This window comes from Aethina tumida, chromosome 2, assembly GCF_024364675.1.
Source record: "Aethina tumida isolate Nest 87 chromosome 2, icAetTumi1.1, whole genome shotgun sequence".
NCBI classification, from domain to species: domain Eukaryota; kingdom Metazoa; phylum Arthropoda; class Insecta; order Coleoptera; family Nitidulidae; genus Aethina; species Aethina tumida.
The window spans coordinates 33,387,590-33,408,667 of record NC_065436.1 but is presented as its reverse complement, the minus strand read 5'-3'; the positions used below and the strand labels follow the sequence as shown (position 1 = coordinate 33,408,667).

The 21,078-nt window shown below is 31.2% G+C and overlaps 2 protein-coding genes across 7 annotated transcripts in view; one reads left to right on the top strand and one right to left on the bottom strand.

Moving 5' to 3' along the window:
• Positions 1–21,078, top strand: part of LOC109599945 (cyclin-dependent kinase 14) — a 121,084-nt gene that overhangs the window by 26,571 nt on the left and 73,435 nt on the right. Inside the window, exon 1 of one of the 6 annotated variants that reach the window (XM_049963201.1) lies at positions 1,970–2,342. The exons of the other annotated variants lie outside the window; for them this stretch is intronic. The gene's annotated coding sequence lies outside the window, so the exon portion shown is untranslated. Of the gene's footprint in view, positions 1–1,969; positions 2,343–21,078 lie in introns of those variants that run through there. 6 annotated transcript variants of the gene reach the window in all.
• Positions 18,640–20,383, bottom strand: LOC126264618 (uncharacterized). Its single transcript, XM_049963202.1, has 2 exons — positions 20,261–20,383; positions 18,640–20,206 (listed from the first exon to the last, which is right to left on the bottom strand). The coding sequence occupies exon 2, from the start codon at positions 20,181–20,183 to the stop codon at positions 18,915–18,917; it is 1,269 nt and encodes a 422-aa protein (XP_049819159.1). The 5' UTR covers positions 20,184–20,206; positions 20,261–20,383; the 3' UTR covers positions 18,640–18,914.

The window sequence follows — 21,078 nt, the reverse complement described above, 5'->3', positions numbered from 1 at the left end:
CTCAGTAGCATGTTGGGGCGTACTTGGTTTCCAGGTTATTTCCAGATATGTATACTTCCAGAACTGGGTGGTAGCAAAATCTTGACTTATCAGAAAAGAGAATACAACTCCAAACATCAGAACCCCAATTAAGATGTTATTGTGCCCAACCCCGAAATAGAGGTACCCTTAAAGGACCATTCTGAAATAGACCTTGCTCTCGGACACGGTTTGTGGCAGTTTGAGCTGACTCAATCACATCGTGGATCCCAAGAAGCTCTTGTCCTAGCTCGGGAGCTATTATTTTCGGGTGTCTCCTAGCTTGTAAAAGCAAAAAGCGGTCTTGTACAAGGGTAGTTATCCTACTGCGGCCTGGACCTAGATGAGTATAATTACTCATTGTAATGTGTCCACAAGCTATTTACAATACTCACAGAGGTGTCCATTTGACGAGTCGCTTTACGTTGTGATGATCCACTCTCTATCATCCCAATTGCTCTTAATTTTTGGTTGTCATTTAGGTGGTGCCTTCCCATAATAATAAACTTATTTTTATAAAAATTTGATGAATATTGGAACAATAACACAAGATAAACTAAATTGCACCATTTAATGGGTACCCAGAAATACGATAAACGGTAAAAAAATATTACTTTTTGCATTAAAAATGTGTTATATAATGTATTCTTTTATATCTAGTTGTGCTATTTTATAATATATATAAGTTGAATAATTTTTAATTTAATTCAATTTTTCTGGGTATTTCCTAGACACTTTGAGTATGTTATAATTACCTTTAATTGAATTTCATTTATTAATTTTTAATTAATTTTAAAAAAATGTCGACATAAGGATAGTATTAATTTTTATTATAAATATTATATAATTAATTATATTAATGTAGAAAATATTTTTGTTTTTAAGTATAGCATCAACTTTATTATTAAATATTGATATTATAAATAGTATATAAACGAATTGTTAATTTTATTTTACTAAAGCATAAATCTGCTCTCTTTTGAATATTGTTTAATAAAAAGAGGGTGTACGCGGCTTCATTCATAGGCTACCCCTTATCCTAATATATGCATTTCCAGAAATGAATGGCCCGACACATGTTAAAAAATGTAAATCTCATGTCTGTTTGAATGGATACAATTTCTACAGGTATCGAGAGTATAATTAAAGATTTTAATAACTTTCTTTCTATACAAATACGTTGAAAAAATACTGAAAAAACTAAATAATAAAATAAAATATTAATAATAGTAATTACTATAAAATTATATAATTAATATAAAATTGAATATTAATAAACCATTAATAATTAATAAACTTATTAATGGTTGTTTGTGTCCTTTGTATTAAATATTAATATTAATCATTATTATTATTTATTATTTAAATTTATAGATCTTAAGATTCATTTTTTGTTCTAAAATTGTAAACTTGTAAAACCATTTACTATATAAATGATAAAATAACTATATCATATATAAATTTGATTTACAATTTTAAACTAATTACTTTCATATGACGCAAAATGGATTTGTCATTAATATTGATATTTAGCATATTTCATCTTTCTTATCAGATTACAAAACTAGATTGAAATGTCACATTAATTAAGTTCATACGAGCATATTTTCCAATCATTAATGCACAACAAATTAATCGCCGATCGAACCATCGAACCAATAGATGCTGAGCCGGCCTCAATTAAAGTTCAGGTCGAATCTTAACCGACCGGCTAATGGGAATCGATTAAAAAACAAAACTTTTAAAAACGTCCCCGACGCCGATCGACACCCTCGCCGCCACCCCTCGACGCAACGCCACCCTCCGCCGCCCGTCCCCTCGTCTGTTTACCAACGGGTCCCGGGGTGCTCGACACGCGGGACGCCCGCCTGGACGTTTCAGTGTCGCTTGGGGAACGCCGCGAAACGCACACGCCATCCATCCGTCGCAGCACGACGCACCGGAGAACGAACGAACGTACGTACGGCGGACGGCCGGCGGTGGTGGTGGAACGAAAAGTACGAAACGAACTGATTCATTCCCCCGTTCAGTGCGCGTCGTGCACGCAACGACACACCTGTGCACCGGGTTTTGGTTCTGTTTTCGTTTTTACCTGTGGCTGCGAGAGCCGTGCACGTTCACGCCGTCAATTTCGCTAATGGATTTTAATCGAATCGGTCGGTGGTGAGGGCCGCCGCTCCTTTTCATATACCTACCCGACGCGGTTGTTGGGGTAGTGTGCGAGTGGTGAGAGGACTTGGCGACCGGTACTCGGGTTGGTTTTGGTGCAGTGTTGTCGGCTCGGCCTGAGGTGCTCGACGGAGTTCTGAGCGGAAGACTGAAAGGTTTGTTTTGGTGTTGTTGGTGGTGTTGTCCTCGGTTGCGTGTTTGTAAACATATCGGTGCAAATGTACAAATCAAGACGATACATGTTTGATTAATACAAATGCACGAATAAAATATTATTGAAATTATATATATTTTTAATTATTGGTATCCTTTAGCGACAGATAAAAAGCATGAACACTGAAATCAGAAGTTAAACACAAAGATTCGTTTAAATTATTTATTTAGAATGATAAAAAAACAATAAAATAACAAAATTCATATTTCGTTAAAGATTAACAGTTAAAAACCATATTTTATTGTTTTTATTACTTTGTGATAAGTAAAGCAACAAAATAACAAAATACATGTGTATGACATTATTGAAAACAGATAATTGGGAAAAAGACAACTACTTTTGGCGATTTATAAAATTTTGTTACGAAAATATTTGTAATTTTAACGACGTGAATTTTTCTGTTTTGTTTCTGCTTTCTACCATATAATCTTTAAAGTTATGTACGTATTATGAGAGTACGTTATAAATGGATTTTTATACAGGTTTCGGTTAAAAATGTAAAAAAATACTAATATAAGTTTCAAATCGGAATTCAATAATTAGTTAACATATTACTATTAATTAACATATTTATAAAATGTACTTTACAATTAGTTTTTGGTATTTATTCTAAATTATTAGATAATTTCTATTACAAATACATAATAAGCGATGATACTTTTTCTTTCTTTTTATGTATAAGAATGAAGTACGTATTATACGTCTACTTTATAAGTGTGTTTTACTGTTCGTTTAAATAGAAAATATACAAAAAATTACGAGTATTAAATATTTAATAATATTCTTGGAAATATCCATTATAATGTAATATGATGGAAAATGAAATATGTAATCACAATTTTATTAATACTCTATTGAAATATGTATAAAATTCACTCCGTACTTTAGATTAAATATTTTAGATTAAATTTATTAAAAATTTATCTTTTCATGTGTGTAAAACATTGATTTTAGTTATATTAATGTGAATATTTTGTATATGTATATAAATCAAAGTGAAATGAAACCGTCACAAGAGTTTAATTACAAAGCTGATTAAAACATTGGATTGTGGAAGTAATGTAACATTGTAACTTGTCGATATTAACTAAATAATCATAAGAGGGTATCATAAGAGTCATGCCAGGAAGTATGATAAATATATAAATTATATTGAGAAATATGTAACAATGAAGTAATTATTACTGTAAACTTCGTTAAAAATAATAAAATAAAACAATGTGATAGGAATAAATATATAATATATATTAAACTTAAATTTCATAAATGAATAAAAATTAACTTAATAAATGTTTAAATTATATATCTAAAAAATTTAAAATAATAATATACAGTGATGGAAAAAACTATGGAATATTTATTTACTTGTTACAAAAGTTAGTTGTTTTCTTCTAATCTGTTGGTAATCGGAAGAAATCCAATTTACTGCATAATCTGGTAATGGAATATTTTATTAATACTCATAAAAAATAACAATAACTCATATATTTCTATATTTTGTGGCGTAACCTTTGGCTTCTATTATTGCTTGGCATTTTTAAGCATGTAATCTACCAGTCTCTCCAATGTGTCAATAGGAATTTGTTGCCACTGCTCCTGTGTGTTTTAGAGAAGTTCTTGTTTGCTTTTGATGGTTTTTGTTCGGATGCGACGGTTTAATACTTCCCAAAGATGCTCAATAGGATTTAGATCGGGGGACTCTTTAATAATTTTAGATGTGTTTGGGATTGTTGTCTTATTGAAATAACTAATAAAGTGGCATCTCTTTCTCGGTAAATGGAATGGTGATTTCCAATATGTCCCTTTATTGAAAATGATCCATTTTACTCTTCATTTGAATCAAGTTTTGGATCGAGAATAGCACCTCCAAACCTTAATGCTTCCGCCATCATGTTATATTTATATATTCCATACTTGTTTCCAAGTCAAAAATACGTATCGGACAAAAAGACCTAAACGGAACATTATGAACGGCAACACTAGTACCATTACAACAGATATGAAAAATCTCAAAGGATAAAATCCAACTTTTAAAAATATTCCATACTTTTTTCCACCACCATATGTTAAAAAATTTACAGCTTTCCTTCGAGTAAATTTTCTTTTCCAGTAATTTAAAGAATTAAATAATAAGTAATATAAAATAAATAATAAATAAAATAACTAATTAAGTTTAGTTTAGCTTAAATAAAAATAGATATATGAAACTATGTTTTTAGCATTAAAAGAGGTAAAGTTATTAAAATCTAGTTGTTGAGTTTGTGCATGCGTGCATGTGTATGATAAGATTAATTGAATTTTCAATCAAAACTAAAAACATTAATGAACATATCAAATTATAATTTAAAACCTGAGTATGTGTAGTACAGGATTAAAATTATTCGTCCGGGAATAATGATCCATAACACCGATATTGTGTCTGCAAATTTAATTTGCGTTCTCCATTACGGATAATTACGAATTCATGTTTTCCTACGTCGATTAATTAAAATATATGCGCGTCGCAAATCGTTTACATCAACCAGATAAAAGATAAATTGAAAATGTACCATAAAACCGGCCGTAAATACCTAAAATTATCGATAAAAACTACTGGAAACGAGAACGGATCTCAAGGTGTAGCCGATGGAAAAATTGGTAAGGACGACGTGCCGCAGGTTCATGTTTATTAAGTTTTATTCAAAAGTCTTGGGCATCGATCTCCGTCAACCGGAAGCGTCAATGACGGAATAAATTTGAACGAATACGTGTCCGAAATCATCATATTTGTTGTTTGTACGATTGTAAGAGCGGCTTGGATTCTGCACACATTAATCGTGCTTGCCCAAAGGTAATAGGTCATCCGATGCCATCCACGGAATGTTTAAGCTACGAAGAAGCACACACGCAGCCTTTCGGTTTTATCTCAGCTATTTGCTTACCTACTTTCCCGTCGGATAAAACGGAACAAGATCTAACTGTTTCGTTAATGAGGATCTTGTGTTTGAACAGTTATTGCGGAGCCTTCCATCGCGACTTGGCCGAACGTACTTACAATCTTCGACGGGAGCGATATTTTAATGGGAACATAATGGGAAATTGTCGTTTCTGAACGGTATTGGAACAATGGGACCGATTCGTCCTTGAAATCCGATAATTTTATTGTGTGCTGTTAACGATTCGTGTAATACAATTGAATTGCATGGATGCAAATTAAACGAGATTATTTTTTTTTTTTGCGTTTCACATAGTTGGTAAATTTATTTTTACGAGTCACACGGTATAATAATATTCCAATTAATGTTTTCCTGATTTGTTAATTTTTATTTGAAAATTAATAGTATTTTCTTTTGATTAGAAACAATTATATTAACTAAATATTTATTTATATATTTTATTATTTATATTTTTCATATTTATTTATTTATTTATTTCGTTACAGAAAGATATATGTACAGTATCATGCAAATGTACAACGATCTTATTTTTATTTAAATATGAATCAATACTAACAAGACTGATTTTTGTTGTATGAAATAATAAAGCACACTTATATAAATTTAATAAAACTATAAACGTAAATATCCTAATATTTAGAATTTCGTCCGGTATACCTTATTGCCTATAACATTCTGATATCTTTTTAGCATAGACGAGATTAGATTGTAAATTCTTTCCTCGTCTATATTGTTCCAAACATTTTTGATTTGTTCAAACAACTTTGCTTTATTTGTGATGTAATTTATTCTAAACTTCTTATCCACAATCTTCTACAAGTTTGAAGTATATGTTAATATAAATTTTCCTAATTAAAATTCAAATTTTCATGTTATTTTAATTAAATTATTAACAAATTTAACGGTGTTTTTGCAAAAGCGTTTTCACCTCACATCAGAGAGAATAAACATAAAATTGCACATACATATACATAAAATTTAGTTAATTGTTGTTGGCGCTAGAAAGGAATTTTCTCCCAGTTAGACAATATAACATTAAAAGCGACATTAAAATTTGATGCATTTTATGGCCAGCAACTAAAGTTGAATTTGAGAATTCGTTTATTGCATGAAGGAATTGCAATCTTAAAGTTTTTGGTCCATAGGCGAGAGACTTCTTAGAACAACAACCACTTTGAAAGTCACCATCCAAATATGAAATGCGGGTTTCAGGTATAGATATGTATGAATCATAGATTCGGAATGTTCTTGTAACGAGAACATAACGACTGTGATTCACTATTTGTAAGTTGTTATTTAAAATTTATTGGAGTAATTCCGATTCCTTATATTTTCGTAGAAGTTGAAATTGGTAGTTTTGTGAGTAATGCAGGAAACATTATCGCCGTTCCCATTCGTCCACTAACCCGACATTGACTCAGTAATCTGTTTACTTAGTCCACAATCCGTCTCTTGTATGGAAACATTCGCTGATTAAAATAGGAAACACAACATTAAACAAAAATAAACCCTAACCAGTCGAACGCACACAAAGCCGTCCATTCAAGCCACCGAACGATAATAAAACAGGATGCCGCACAATTAATTTGATAACGAGCATTCGTCATTTGCTATTGACGCAGGAAATTAGAATTCAAATGGCGCCCCCCCGAAAATATGTCTGTTACTTTGCTCGTTCATGCGTAATTATTGCTGGCGGTACAGGTAAAATATTTTTCCTGCAATGCTATTCGATTGCCGGTCGGAACGCGATCCGACGAGAACTGGAAAGGAAAGTTAACTGTAAAGCCATGCGATATTTGAACAGTTATTATAACCTACCACAATGTTATATAATTTAATCTGTTAGCATAATTATTGTTACGGCCTGATTTGCTGTGTTATTATCGGTCCGGTGCCCGGGATTACCGACGATCTTCGTTTTTTCGCGAGATCATTTGATTGCGGTCGAACGTGAGAAAATGTTTACGGATTGGGTCCTTATCTTGTGGAATGTATAATCTGAGAGTTGCGTTGTGTTTTGAGATCGAAATGATGTTATGTTTAAATTTAGAATTTGCTCTCTCACGTTGATAAGATTAATTCTTTAAATCCGATGTTTATATACTGGAAGGAAGTTTTTTTTCCATTTGATGTAATCTTTATTGATTTAAAAGTTTGAATAATATAATTTCTTTTTATATACAAGTATAACAACTTTTTAATTTTCTTATGCGATTTTTACGATTTTCATCATTTTTGTCAAAAGAGGGTTTCTGGTCTAGAGTCATGAATTTTAGGAACTTTTTCAAGTGCAATAAGAAAAATACAAACATTATTTTTGTATCTGTTATTTTAGAAGATATTTGTTAATATTTAAAGAATACATTAAAAAAAGTGAAAATACGCACGAAATGTGTATTTTATGATTTAATTTAACTTATTAGGTTTTTAAGAACAACTTATTTTAATAATAATAATTTTCAAAATTTTTTCTAATCTTTTTTGGCTTTTAACAATTTCTAAACGATTTTTATGTTTTCAATATATTTTCAGTAATTTTTATAATACAAGATTTTTAATATTTTTGAAACTAATAATTTTTAAAATTTGCAATTATGTTTTAACATTTAAATATGATTTTTTATATATAATTTATAATTCCAAAAAAATCTAATATTCTAAGGTAAATTATAAATTTTTATAATTTACAAAATTAATTGATAACTGCTTTTCTTAGATTTTAATAAATATTTTCATTTTCTTTAACAATAATATATGGTATAATTTGGGCATAAAATTTCCGACAAATAAATTATATTCAATTTATGTTTATTTATTTATTTATTTATTTAACATTAAAACTGTCGAATTTTTAATTATTTTTGCAAAAATAAATTATTTTTCTTTAAATATTTGTATAATATAAAATTTTAATCCGTATTTATTTTTACATTATGTAAATTTACGTAATGAGAATGACATTTTGAGATGTATCTGTTTTACTTTATTTCTTTGGGAATTTTATTTTTTCTAAACGTTTATTTGTATTAAATAAAATAATTTATTATTTTTTATTGATGCTATAAACATGTTTGACTGATTACTATATGAAATACAAATTTTATTTTTCGATGATTTCAACCAATGTAAACATCAAACGAAACAGGTTTTTGTTAAGAAGCTTTTGCACACATCTTATTAAATGCTTTCGACATTTGAAGATGATTTTTTATACTTTACATAATTTAGAATTCCAAGAAAAATGAAATAATCAAAAGTAAATCTAAAATAAAGGTGACACAAACTATTATAATTCCCAGTATTGATACGGAATACGTAGAAATGTTAAATTTAGCATTTCAGCGGTTTGATCTAGATATATTTTTTAATTGACCTTTGAGTGTAGTGTTTCATTTCAAAGACTAGTGTCGTATATGGCATTAATCTTAAATTGTTTCTTTCTTGCGTAATTTTTTGTTTGTACATTATCCAATGAGTCACAAATCTGATCGACTAACTAACTTTAATTGCAGTCGTTCCAAATTGGAAACAGTGTATGTAAATCCATGGCCAAAACAATGAGTGATAATATCATATTTTTCTACACCGGCACACATTGTTTTCAAAACAATGCCCGCGCACATTCCTCGCTTCATGATAAAAAATGACAGTTTAAAAATGTTAGTAAAACTATCTGTTATTCTATTATCGTCGGTCGACGCAACATAATTTATTGCTTGTTGTTCGTCATACAACAATTATTCGTGACGTTTTAATGCAAAGAATGCAATTCATTATATAAGTGGAATTATGCACATTTATTAATTTATATTCTGTTGCAAATTTACCACAAGCGAATTAAAATTTTTGCGACCCATCCGATTGGACAATTGTCCGGCCTAATGAGCTCGCATTTATATTCAATGGACGCAATCGACATCGAGGTCCGGCGATTCGATTTCATTGCGTACGAGCCGTCCGGAATGATTGACCGGGGTGACATGTTCGGGCCGGCACAATAAACGACGATAAGTGGATTGTTAATGTTATGGCAGTTTGATGGCTTTCCACAATTCGAAGGCGAATTCGTGTGACGCAAACCGAAGCGTTTTTATCTTAATCGCAGATGATAAATAGGTATGTAGTTATCGTCGTTCCTTTATTCCAATTGTCGTACAAATAAATACATAAACACTACATTTACATAGGTTGTTTTGACGACATAGCACAAGTATCGTCTTTCATTTGCATGGGAAACGGTCGGCGTGAGTCAGCGACGAAGATTGTGCTGAGAAGGGAGACGGCGGCGTTTTCGTTATCCGAACGCAGATAAAAACAAACACGCGTTTTGGGACGATGCGATAGTCTCATTGATTTTTTCATATATCAAATTGGAGGACGTGCGAAACTATGTTGTTATGGCTTGGCCTAGTTATTTTGAATCGCTTTGTTTTGCTGTTTATTATTAGGTGTTTGAATGAAAATTTGCATGAGTTGTTTAGGATCTTTTTTATCGTGATGATATGAATCGAAATCGGTGATTGGAATTGATGTTTGATAAGATAAATAAAACTTGTTAGTGGAATATGTGTACTCTTTTGGTAGATTGTTAATTGATTTTTTTTTGTTTTAGGTAAGTTATCAAGGCCAGTAAGTTTTTACTAACTAATTAGTATACACATACAATTATTCTTTCTGCAATTAATTTGATTTTTAATGTATATCCTATTTGTATTTTGTAACTAAACAGATTTCCGCAATTCATAATTTTTTTCCTTTGCATATATGTTAGGTTTTTAATTATTTATTACACTTATTAATTATACATTTATATTAAATAATGATATTATATTCTTATATAAAACTGATTTTTTTAAATTTAAGTAGGTTTTAAATAAATAAAACATCTGACAGTTATTTATGAATTTGTAAGATAGAGAAAAATGTTTTAAACTATGGAGTTATTTTAATATTACTCAAAATGACAAACATATTATAATGTGAGTTTAAAATTTTATTTTGTTTATAAATTGCAAAATTATAGAATATAAACTTTTTTAACACTTCAATATAAATAATATAATATTTTTAATATTATTATTATAATTTTCATGAATTAAAAAAAATTATATGATCACTGCATTTTTTAGGAATTTTTATGTTTTCTTATATTATAATTAATTATATATGATTTTTATGAATGTTATTTTCTAATATAGTTATTAACTTTTTTATGAATTTTTAAAAATATTTTTAATATAATTGTAATTTTCATAATTTTTTAAGAACTTTCACGTTTTTTTTATATTATTAATATGATTTTATGAATTTTTTCAATGTAATTTCTTTCTTAATTTTTTTACGCTTTTTAAAAGACTTTTATATGATTATTAATTTTAAACAATTTTTCTGTTATATAAAAGATTTTGAATTTTTCTATAATTAATTTGTAATTTTAAAGAATTTTAATAAGGTACCTAAAATGATTATTAAATTTTTTATGTATTTTTAAAAATATTTTTAATATAATTATTGTAATTTTCGTAAATTTTAATGATTTTATATGATTATTATAATTTTTTAAATAAATTCATGTTTTATATATTATTAAAATGATTTTTATGAATTTTTTAATGTAATTTTTAACATGATTTTTAATTTATTTACGTTTTTAAAAGGCTTTGAATATGATTATGAATTTTTTTTATAATTTATAATTTTTAAGAATTTTAATAAAATATTTAACGTGGTTATTTCATTTTTTATGAATTTTTATAAATATTTTTAATATAATATTGTCATTTTCATATTTTTTTATATTATTAATATGATTTTTATTAATTTAAATGTAATTTCTAATTTGTTTATTAATTTTTTTAAAAGATTTTATTGATGGATTATGAATTTTAAACAACTTGTAAATTTAAAGAATTTTGTAATATGGTTATTAATTTTTTATGAATTTTAAAACATAATTATTATAATTTTCGTGCATTTTAAAGAATTTAATATATTTGCTGTCATGTTTTTGTATATTATTAATATGATTTTGATGAATTTTAATGAAATTTCTAATATGATTATTAAATTTTTTATGCTTTCTAAAAGATATATTAAAAATATGAATTTTAAGAAATGTTTCCATGATTGAATACAATTTTTAAGAATTTTATTGATATATTTAATATGGTTATTAAATTTGTTGTGAATTTTATTTTTTAATACATTAACAATAATTACAAAAAGATTTTTAATATGAATTTATTATTACTATTTTTAATGTCTTTTTTATATTATTAATGATATGAATGATTTTTTTTAATTTATGAAAAGATTAATATTGTATCTTAATAATTATTAAAAATAACGTATAATATTATAAATTAATAAAATATATGTCTAATATGCTGAATATGAATAAATTGTCAATATATAAAAATTGTTCTTAATAATAAAATTTAAAATTTTAGAATGTTTAAAAGTAGGTAAGATAAAACAGAAAAAATCATAATATTTAATACAAATTAAATGTAAATAACAAGGTATATTTTTATGTTTCATTATATCCAAATATTTGGTGTATATTCTCTTCTGGATTAGAAAGAATAATGTTATTTTATATTATGAAATGTTTTCGTAATCTAGAGATAAATATTTTCTTTAAGGTTTGACAAATATCAAATATTTGTTGTATTTATTAAATTATAAACACCTTTGTTTATTTTCTCTTGAAAAAAACACCCAATATTTTTTTTAATAGAACTATTTTTTGTCGTTTTTACCCTTTATTACATATAACCTATTTCCGGGCAAGTTCCTTAGACGAAATAACGTCCGGGACGCCCGAGCTTCGTTATTCACCAACGTCCAAAAGTGAGGCAATAACCGGAGGGCCGTGCAGCCGGGGAATGTGCTTTTTTAACGAGTTCCACGACGCCGCGGCGCGCCGGCCGCGTTTCATTAGTTAGTTCGCTGCGTATCCGGCCATGCAGAGGTTAATTGAATTGTTGATTGCGATTATAATGAAGCGTTGCACTTGTCGCTTGTAACATGCGAACGGTACGTATGCGAAATGATCCTCACCGAAAAAAAGTTTTATTCGACCGACCGAACAATATTAAAAAGTCCCCCATTGAAACGTCCGCGATTGTCGGTTCGCGGGAACGTCTTCGGGCTCCTTTCCCCCCCGTATTTTATTATCGTTTATCGCTTCCGCCCGTCGCCGAGCACAATGGCCCGCGGGAAGGGCGTGCAGCGTACCCGGTGGCCTCGTTTCACTTACACAAATCCCCGGGAATGTCTTTTACATGCCTGTAAACAAAAAATACGTACGTGCGTTTTACTGTCTAGTGTTACTGCCGCTTTGTACCAGGCCCATTACTTTCAACGGGATAATGGAAGGTTGCGCGCATAATGGTTGTCCCTTTTTTATTTTAGAGGATCGGATGTCGCCGATTTTCGTAAGGTTCCACTTTCAAGTTTGGATTTGTGTTACCATGGAAATGAGTTTCAGATATTATTTCAACAATTTTAAGAATATGTATAATATACTTTTTGAATAACTCGTATTGACATAAAAAATGATTTTATATAGTATCTCACATGTTTTCTTGACTTAAATTTTAAAACTTATTCAGTCTATATTATATTTTGTTCTTAAATTCTGACGAAACTTAAATAAAATTTTAAAATTACATAACAGGCCAATTGAAAAGTCCCCGGTCTATCATAGTAAAACACATTTTTTTTGCAAAATTAGATTTTATTATTCAACTTAGTTGCCTTCGAAGACGATACAGCGATTATAGCGATCTTCCAACTTTTCGATACCGTTTCTATAGTAAGATTTGTCTTTCGCTTTAAAATAGGCCTCAGTTTCGGCGATTTCTTCTAAATTTGAGGTCTGAGAACAGGAAAAAGTCGCTGGGGGCCAGATCTGGCGAATACGGTGGATGCGGAAGCAATTCGAAGCCCAATTCATTCAATTTTGCCATTGTTTTCATTGATTTGTGACACGGTGCTTTATCTTGATGAAAGAGCACTTTTTTCTTCTTCAAATGGGGCCGTTTTTTAACGATTTCATCCTTTAAACAATCCAATAACGCTATATAAAAATCGCTGACGATGGTCTGGCCCTTTTGGAGGTAACCAATGAATATTATACCTTGCGCATCCCAGAGTACTGATGCCATAACCTTGCCAACTGACTGTTGTGTTTTTCCTCGCTTTGGATTCGGTTCATCGTGTGCAGTCCATTCAGCTGACTGTTGATTGGACTTCGGACTGAAATGATGGAGCTATGTTTCATCCATTGTCACATATCGACGCAAAAATTCAGGTTTATTGCGCTTGAACAGCTTCAAACACTGCTCAGAATCATTAACACGTTGTTGCTTTTGATCGATTGTGAGCTCGCGCGACACCCATTTTGCACACAGCTTTCTCATGTACAAATATTCGTGAATGATATGATGTACACGTTCAGATTGATATCTTCACAATGTCCGCTATCTCGATCAACTTCACTTTACGGTCATTCAAAATTATTTTGTGAACTTTTTTAATGTTTTCGTTGGTGACAGCCTCTTTTGGCCGTCCACTGCGTTCGCCGTCTTCGGTGCTCCTTTGACTACGTTTAAACTTAATATACCAATCAATGATGGATGACTTTTCTGGTGCAGACCCCGGAAACTCTTAATCAAGCCAAGATTTTGCTTCAACTGTATTTTTTCCCTTCAAAAAGCAATATTTTATCAGCACACGAAATTCATTTTTTTCCCATCTTTTTTCAAATAACAAAAGTTATTGCAGTTGCAACGCAATATCTCACAAACTGATGGTCGGGCTGCGGTCAAATTTTGACACGTATCGTTTGAATGTTGATACTAACTAAAAATCATATGGATTTAATACTAGCACCGTCAGCTGTGTGTCACACTGGGGACTTTTCAATTGGCCTGTTATTTGCACTTTAAATTTAAGCTATGGCCTGACCAGCTCACAGTCCAGGTCTTAACTCAATATCTGAGACATTCTTTGGAAACGTTTAATCGGCCATCCTAACCGTCCGAATAACTTGAGGATGTGGAGCGTCTTCTACTCGAAATTTGTGAGAATTTGGACCAAAATGAAATTTGAATCCAGATTTCGAGTGTGAAAAGAAGATGTGAGACTGTTATTCATAGTTGATGTGTTAATCCATCCACTTATTAACATCAAATTTTCTTAATTCGTAATTATTTTAGAAAAACAATATTTATTAAGATTAAGAGTAAGAAATATAAATAAAACACATTTTTAAAAAAATAAAGTGTATGGCAGTTATTATTTCATTTCTTAGAATAGTATACAGTATCTGTTAATATAATAATATTAAAAACTCACATTAGAAAGTTTATTTAAATTTATAAAAATAAAAATAATATAGTTTTTATAAATTTTATTAAATTATATTAATAATAATATTATTAGACATATTTTCTATTATATTATGGTTTTTATTTGTCTTCACTATCACTAGTAAATTAGTGAACTACATATCTGAATAATAATTCGTTTTATTCAGTAATTCAGACACTGAACAAAATGAAACAAAAAAAAATACTACCCAAACTACATGCACATGATGCACGGCGTTTTTAATGTACGAAAACGTAAGCCGTACTCTATCCATGAGGATAATTAAGTTTCCGTTTTTATTCGTACAAAATTTAAATTAATTATCCGCCTAACGTGAACCGTTTCCACCCCGGTCCACGCGCGGGTTGCACGATGCCCGCTACACAAACTGCTGTTTTCGGGGAGTCTAATTCCATTACGACATTCCCATAATCGGACTAATTTAGGCTAATTCGACGTTAATGAGGTAAACGAGTTTCTTTTGAACTAGTCGCATTAATGTACGGGTGAATGAGTCGAATTAAGCACAATGGTGGTGCGGAATGAAAAAAACCATACGACAGACTGATTTAAAACTGAACGTCCGACCATAATGCCGCATTAACCTGAATCAGCTAGCGCGAGATTAGTTGTTGTAGAACGGCAGAGAGAAATTTTACTACTCGTATCTTATTCACGAGTCCCGTTTGTTTCTCCGTTCCGTTACTGCAACACATGTAACGCGATAACGAAACGCAGGTGTGATGACGATAAGAACGCGGGGGAAACCCACGCGCCGCGATAAAAGCTCGTGACCCACATTGAAACGCCGCGACGCCTCGCCAGAGATTCCCGACATTTATTGTCGTTTATCGTTTCCACGCCGAATACAATGTCTCCGAAGGGTGCGGGGATGCAGCCCCGTGGCCTCGTTCTCTCAAATGGAATGCCCGGGGAAAAAGGATTGAAGTGTGTCATCTTTTCTATTCATTTTCAAGTGAGACATGCAGATGTTTGAAGCTGTTTCATGTTTTGTTTCGGAGTACACTAAACTGAAATAAATTTCTTTAATGTCTCTACAAAGGGACGAGATAACGTCAGGAAGCAAAGCAATTTGATATGCTCCAAGCTTCTGACTAAATGGAGAAATCGTTCAGTCCTTTGGAACGAATGAAATATGATATTGTTTCGAAAGCCAAGCAATTTCTACTAAACTAAATTAAGATCTGGTATCGGTTTGTCTCGACAGCACTTTTAATAACCTAATTCAAAACCCCCATAACGTAGTTACACAATGTTTGAGGGGCTGACGAAATCCGGGAAATCGAATGTCGTCCGGGAATTCGGATCCATCAATTAGTCCTGAATCGTTTTGCGAGCTAGTTATGGCTGCGTGCGAGAAGGTCTCCCTGTGGGACATGGCGGTGGGAATTTTTTAAAAGCTCCATTTTACTTACGAATGTATTTATCAACAATTTTATTTACAACCGTTGTTCTCGTGTATTTTTCCCTTCTCTGATTAAATATGAATATTCTGCTGGTTTTGATCTACACTATTATTTATAGTGTGTCCATTAGTTTTCATGTCATTTGCAACATAATATTTTCTATGGAAATATTGGGGTTAAAGAACTAAACAACAAAATATAGATATAAGATATAAGATTTTATTGAGGATTCATTTTCATGTTTTCGTATTTTAATTGCAATATTTTAATTTTCAAATTGTGAAACTCTTCTTCGTTCTTCCTCTGCTTCCTTACCAGGTGTAACTCCTCTTCCTTTATCTCTCTTTCTAATTTTGCCGTCTTTAACTGAAGATCAAGCAATTGGTTCCTGACCGATGTAGAAATTTCAGGTGATTCGAAACTGCAGTCCGCTTGTTGCAAAGATTCACCCACAATGTTGAACTCGATCTCATCTTCGTCCATCTCCGTCTTAAAGTTCTCAGTAATGGACTCATCTAGTGATATACCATCGCTACTGTTCGGTGTGCCAACTTTCTCACATGTATGTTCTGCAGGAAATTTCACTATTTTTACCCCCTTGGTATGCAAGATCGACTTGCAGTTTGTAGCCGATCGTTTTATGCAACGCCAGTAAGTGATTTTTTCTGTGGTCGTCTTATGTTTTCCGTATTCATGGTTCTGATATATGAGGACTTTACCTCCCCGACGAGTTGGTCTATATGTAATTGTATTATTTGACATTCCGATACTGTTGAAGAAGGAGATAACAATGCTGTGACAACGTACTCTTAGGTGTATGTATATATGCCCTGCAGGTAATAGATTTACTCAGGCTCACAATAATACTTATTTGTATTTTATGGGTAATTTTGAAGAATATAAATTTATTAATACATATATGATTTTAAGATTACATATATCGTATAATATAAAGATTGTGGTTCATTTTTGTAATTATGCATATTAGATTATGTCAATTTTTAGAATAATAAAATAAATTAATTAATAGTTTTATTGATAAGTGTTAAATTTATACAGCTTCAATTTAATTCTCAATTGTAATATCTACAAATCTTCACAAATTTTAAAATAATTAAATAAATTAAAATTTAATAGTATAGTATTAACAATTGTTAAATTCATACAGCTTCAATTTCATTCTCAATTCGTGATATTGGTCCTCGTTTCTTGCCTTCAACCTCGTCAAATTTAGTTGCTCTTCCTTTATCTGCTGATCTAACTTTGCCACTTTTAACCGAATGTTAAGTAATTCGTCCTCGTCAAAGGAACGGATTGTCCTTCTCCGTTTTCTACTACTCGCAGGAGTAGGAGGAAGATTCTTGAGTTCAACTAAGTCTTGACTGTTGCCATCCTGTGAAAAAACATCTTTTATGTCCAATTGTTCCTGGACCAACTCTAGATTAGATTCTTGCTCAGATAACATATTTTGATTTATATTTATTTGACTTCGCTCCAAGCTTTCTCCCTCTTCCGCATTTTTCCCCAAATATGTCTGATTTTCGGATTTGATCTCTGTAGTGTCAAGCTCTTCAGTGAAAATGTCGTCTGGATTTTTGGATATGTCACAACACTCCTGTTCGTTTAACATCTCTCGCTTTATATATAAATCAGTGCGCATTTGCTCCAAGCTTTCGTCTTTTTCAGACGGAATTAATATATCTTCGGATATGGTTGTTGTACTTTTTAGTTCATCACGCACGGGGTTTTCAGGGATCAACTGCTTGCTTCTCACATCTTTGGTAAACTGTTCTTGGTCCAACTCTTGAGAATTTTTGGACATATCCAAATTAGCTTGTTGATTTGGGGATATCGTTTTGACGCACGTATGTTCGTCAGGGTGCTGGACTATTTCTACCCCCTTTGTATGCATGATCGACCTACAATTTTCACTAGTTCGTTTTATGCAACGCCAGTGGGAAACAGAGCTAACAGTTGTACGATGCCTTATGTATTCATAGCCTTGATAAATCAGAGTTTTGTGTCCGCGTCTAGTAAGTCCGTAGTTAAACAATTCAGACATCTTGGGATTCTTGGGTTTACTGTGACTGAGTTTATACAATGTTTAAAGTGTGGTCATTTTTATAATGCATTATATACCTGTCAGTGTTAATTACTTAGTTATTTACTATATAAATCGTCGCCCTAAGTACAGGTACTATTAATTCAATTTTAACTTAAATACTATTAATCAGATTAAGATATAAGATCCACTATTGTTTGTGGATCAGTAGAATCTGATTTACTTGTAATAGTCACGATTCTTTATTTTGAAGAAAATAATTCTGTTTCCTGTTTTTCTAGTGTAAAAGTAATTTTAAGGAATACAAACTTATATATATATATATATATATATATATATATATATGATAGATTAGCGACTGTTAATCTGTCTTTTTAGTTTGATTAAAACACTAAATTCACAATAATACGCTTTATTACAACAAACGTAGTTTAACCCTCGACATCTAAAGCTTGACTGCCTGGTTCTTTCTTAAGAACTGCCCCAAATATTAAATGTAAACAAATACTTCAGATTTGCTTATAAAACAAAACTAGTCTAAATAGATGTGAGCACGTCGCATCGGTCCATCGATGAAGGTGATGACGTAAGCTAACATATATATATTAAAAATTTTATTATCTTAATTGTTGATTGTAATCCAATTTTGTAAATATTCATAATAGGATGTCAATTTATTAAAATATAATAATATAATAATAATAGTATTAATAGTAACAATTGTTAAATTCATTGTTCATTAATTTAATTCTCATTTCGTGGTATTGCTCCTCGTTTCTTGCCTTTATCCTAACCAAATTTAGTTCCTCTTCCTTTATCTGCTTATCTAACTTTGCCACATGCAATCGAAGTTTAAATAATTTGTCTTTGTCAACGGAATATATGCTCCTTCTCCTCTTTCTACTACTCACAGGTGTGGGAGGAAAAATATCATCTTCATCTAACTCTTCGATACTCTCGTCATCCTGTGAGTCGTCTCCCTTTATATCTAACTGTTCTTGTCTCAACTCTTGGTTGGTTTTTTGCCCAATTAACATTTCTTGCTTTATATTTAAAACAGTGTGCATTTGCGCCAGGTGTCCGTCTTTTTTTGAAAAAGTTAACATGGGTTCGCCGAGCGAAGGTGTCCATGCTGCTCCCTCCACCCTATCTCGCACAACCTCATGGTCCATAATCATAGTGACTGAAGTGTCAGGTTCTTCAGTGAAAATGTCGTCTGGATGTTCCTCATTTCCTAAAGTATTTCTGGATATATCAGAATTCTCCAGCTCAGTTAACATCTCTCGCTTTATATTTAAAACAGTGTGCATTTGCGACAGGTGTCCGTCTTTCTCTGAAAATGTTAACATGGGTTCGCCGAGCGAAGGTGTCCATGCTGCTCCCTCCACCCTATCTCGCACAACCTCATGGTCCATAATCATAGTAACTGAAGTGTCAGGTTCCTCAGTGAAAATGTCGTCTGGATGTTCCTCATTTTCTAATGTATTTCTGGATATATCAGAATTCTCCAGCTCGGTTAACATCTCTCGCTTTATGTTTAAAACAGTTCGCATTTCCAAGTCTTCGCCTTTTTTCGAAAGAATCATAGTATGTTTGGAAACATCTGTTGTACTTTTTAACTCATTCTGTACGAGTTGTGAGTTGGGGTTATTTTCAACGGGGTGGGTTGATTGGTCGCTTTTGGCGTTTTCCTCCAGCTGTGTCTGGACTACCTTTTGGGTATTTCTAACTTTACTCGAATTCTTTGGTAGATTTGGATTTGATTTGGTTTGATTGCACTTATGTTCGCCAGGGTGCTGGACTATTTTTTCCTCCTTTGTATGCATGATAGATTTGCAGTTTTGGGTAGGCCGTTTTATGCAATGCCAGTGGATGACGGAACTAGTTGTTGTACGATGTCTTAGGTATTTATAACCTTGATACGTCAGTGTTTTGTTTCCACGGTGAGTAGATCCATATATAAGCAATTCAGACATATTGGTATATTTGGGTTAACTTGCTATAACAGGGTATTATGAGTTTAGGGCAATCATATTTATAATACGTTACATACCTTAATGTTAATTATTGTTATTATATGAAACGCACAAAGGTAGTCGTCCTATATATAGATAATATTATAATCAATATTAATTTATATTCTATTAATCAAGTTAGGATATAACCAACGTTATTGTTGTTGTTTTATCGATAGGTTTTAATTTACTTGTGTCACCTACAACGCTTTATTTGCAACAAAAAATTATATGACTGCACAATAAAAATCTACAGTGCGTTCATAAAACAATTTTACAAAACTATAATTAGTTAATTATTTTATTATTTTCATTAACACATTGTTTTTATTGGTATCTGTCAATTTTCTAAATAATTGGGAATCTTTTATGTGAAGTGAAATGAAGGCTGACAAAAACACGTTTCTTTCCAAATTTACTTGGACATTATAAAACAAAAATAATTAAGGAGACCATAAAAGTGTTAATAAACAATTGGAAGTTTCTTTCAAACAAACTAAATGCTCGTGTCCCGTTAATTAATTTGCGTTCATTAAAGCTTTTGACGTAGTCTCATAAAGCAACAGAATGTTCGGTCTGGTTTATTTTTTTTTTTAATTACAAATTGAAAGCACCCCCTCGTTCGTTTTATTTCATTGAAGTATTTTTTAGTTATCTGGACTCCATCAACCATTTTTTCATTCTGATGCAGCTTTTTTTGATTCTTCGGTACATGCACACATGCATTCTGGTTGTATTTCACATACCCACCCTGTTTCCTAGTTAAAAACGGACCGCTTGATAATTTAATTTAGCGCTAACTCGGTGAGTCACTGCTTAATTACTGCTCTAGTGTAAAATTGATACAGCAACGCAG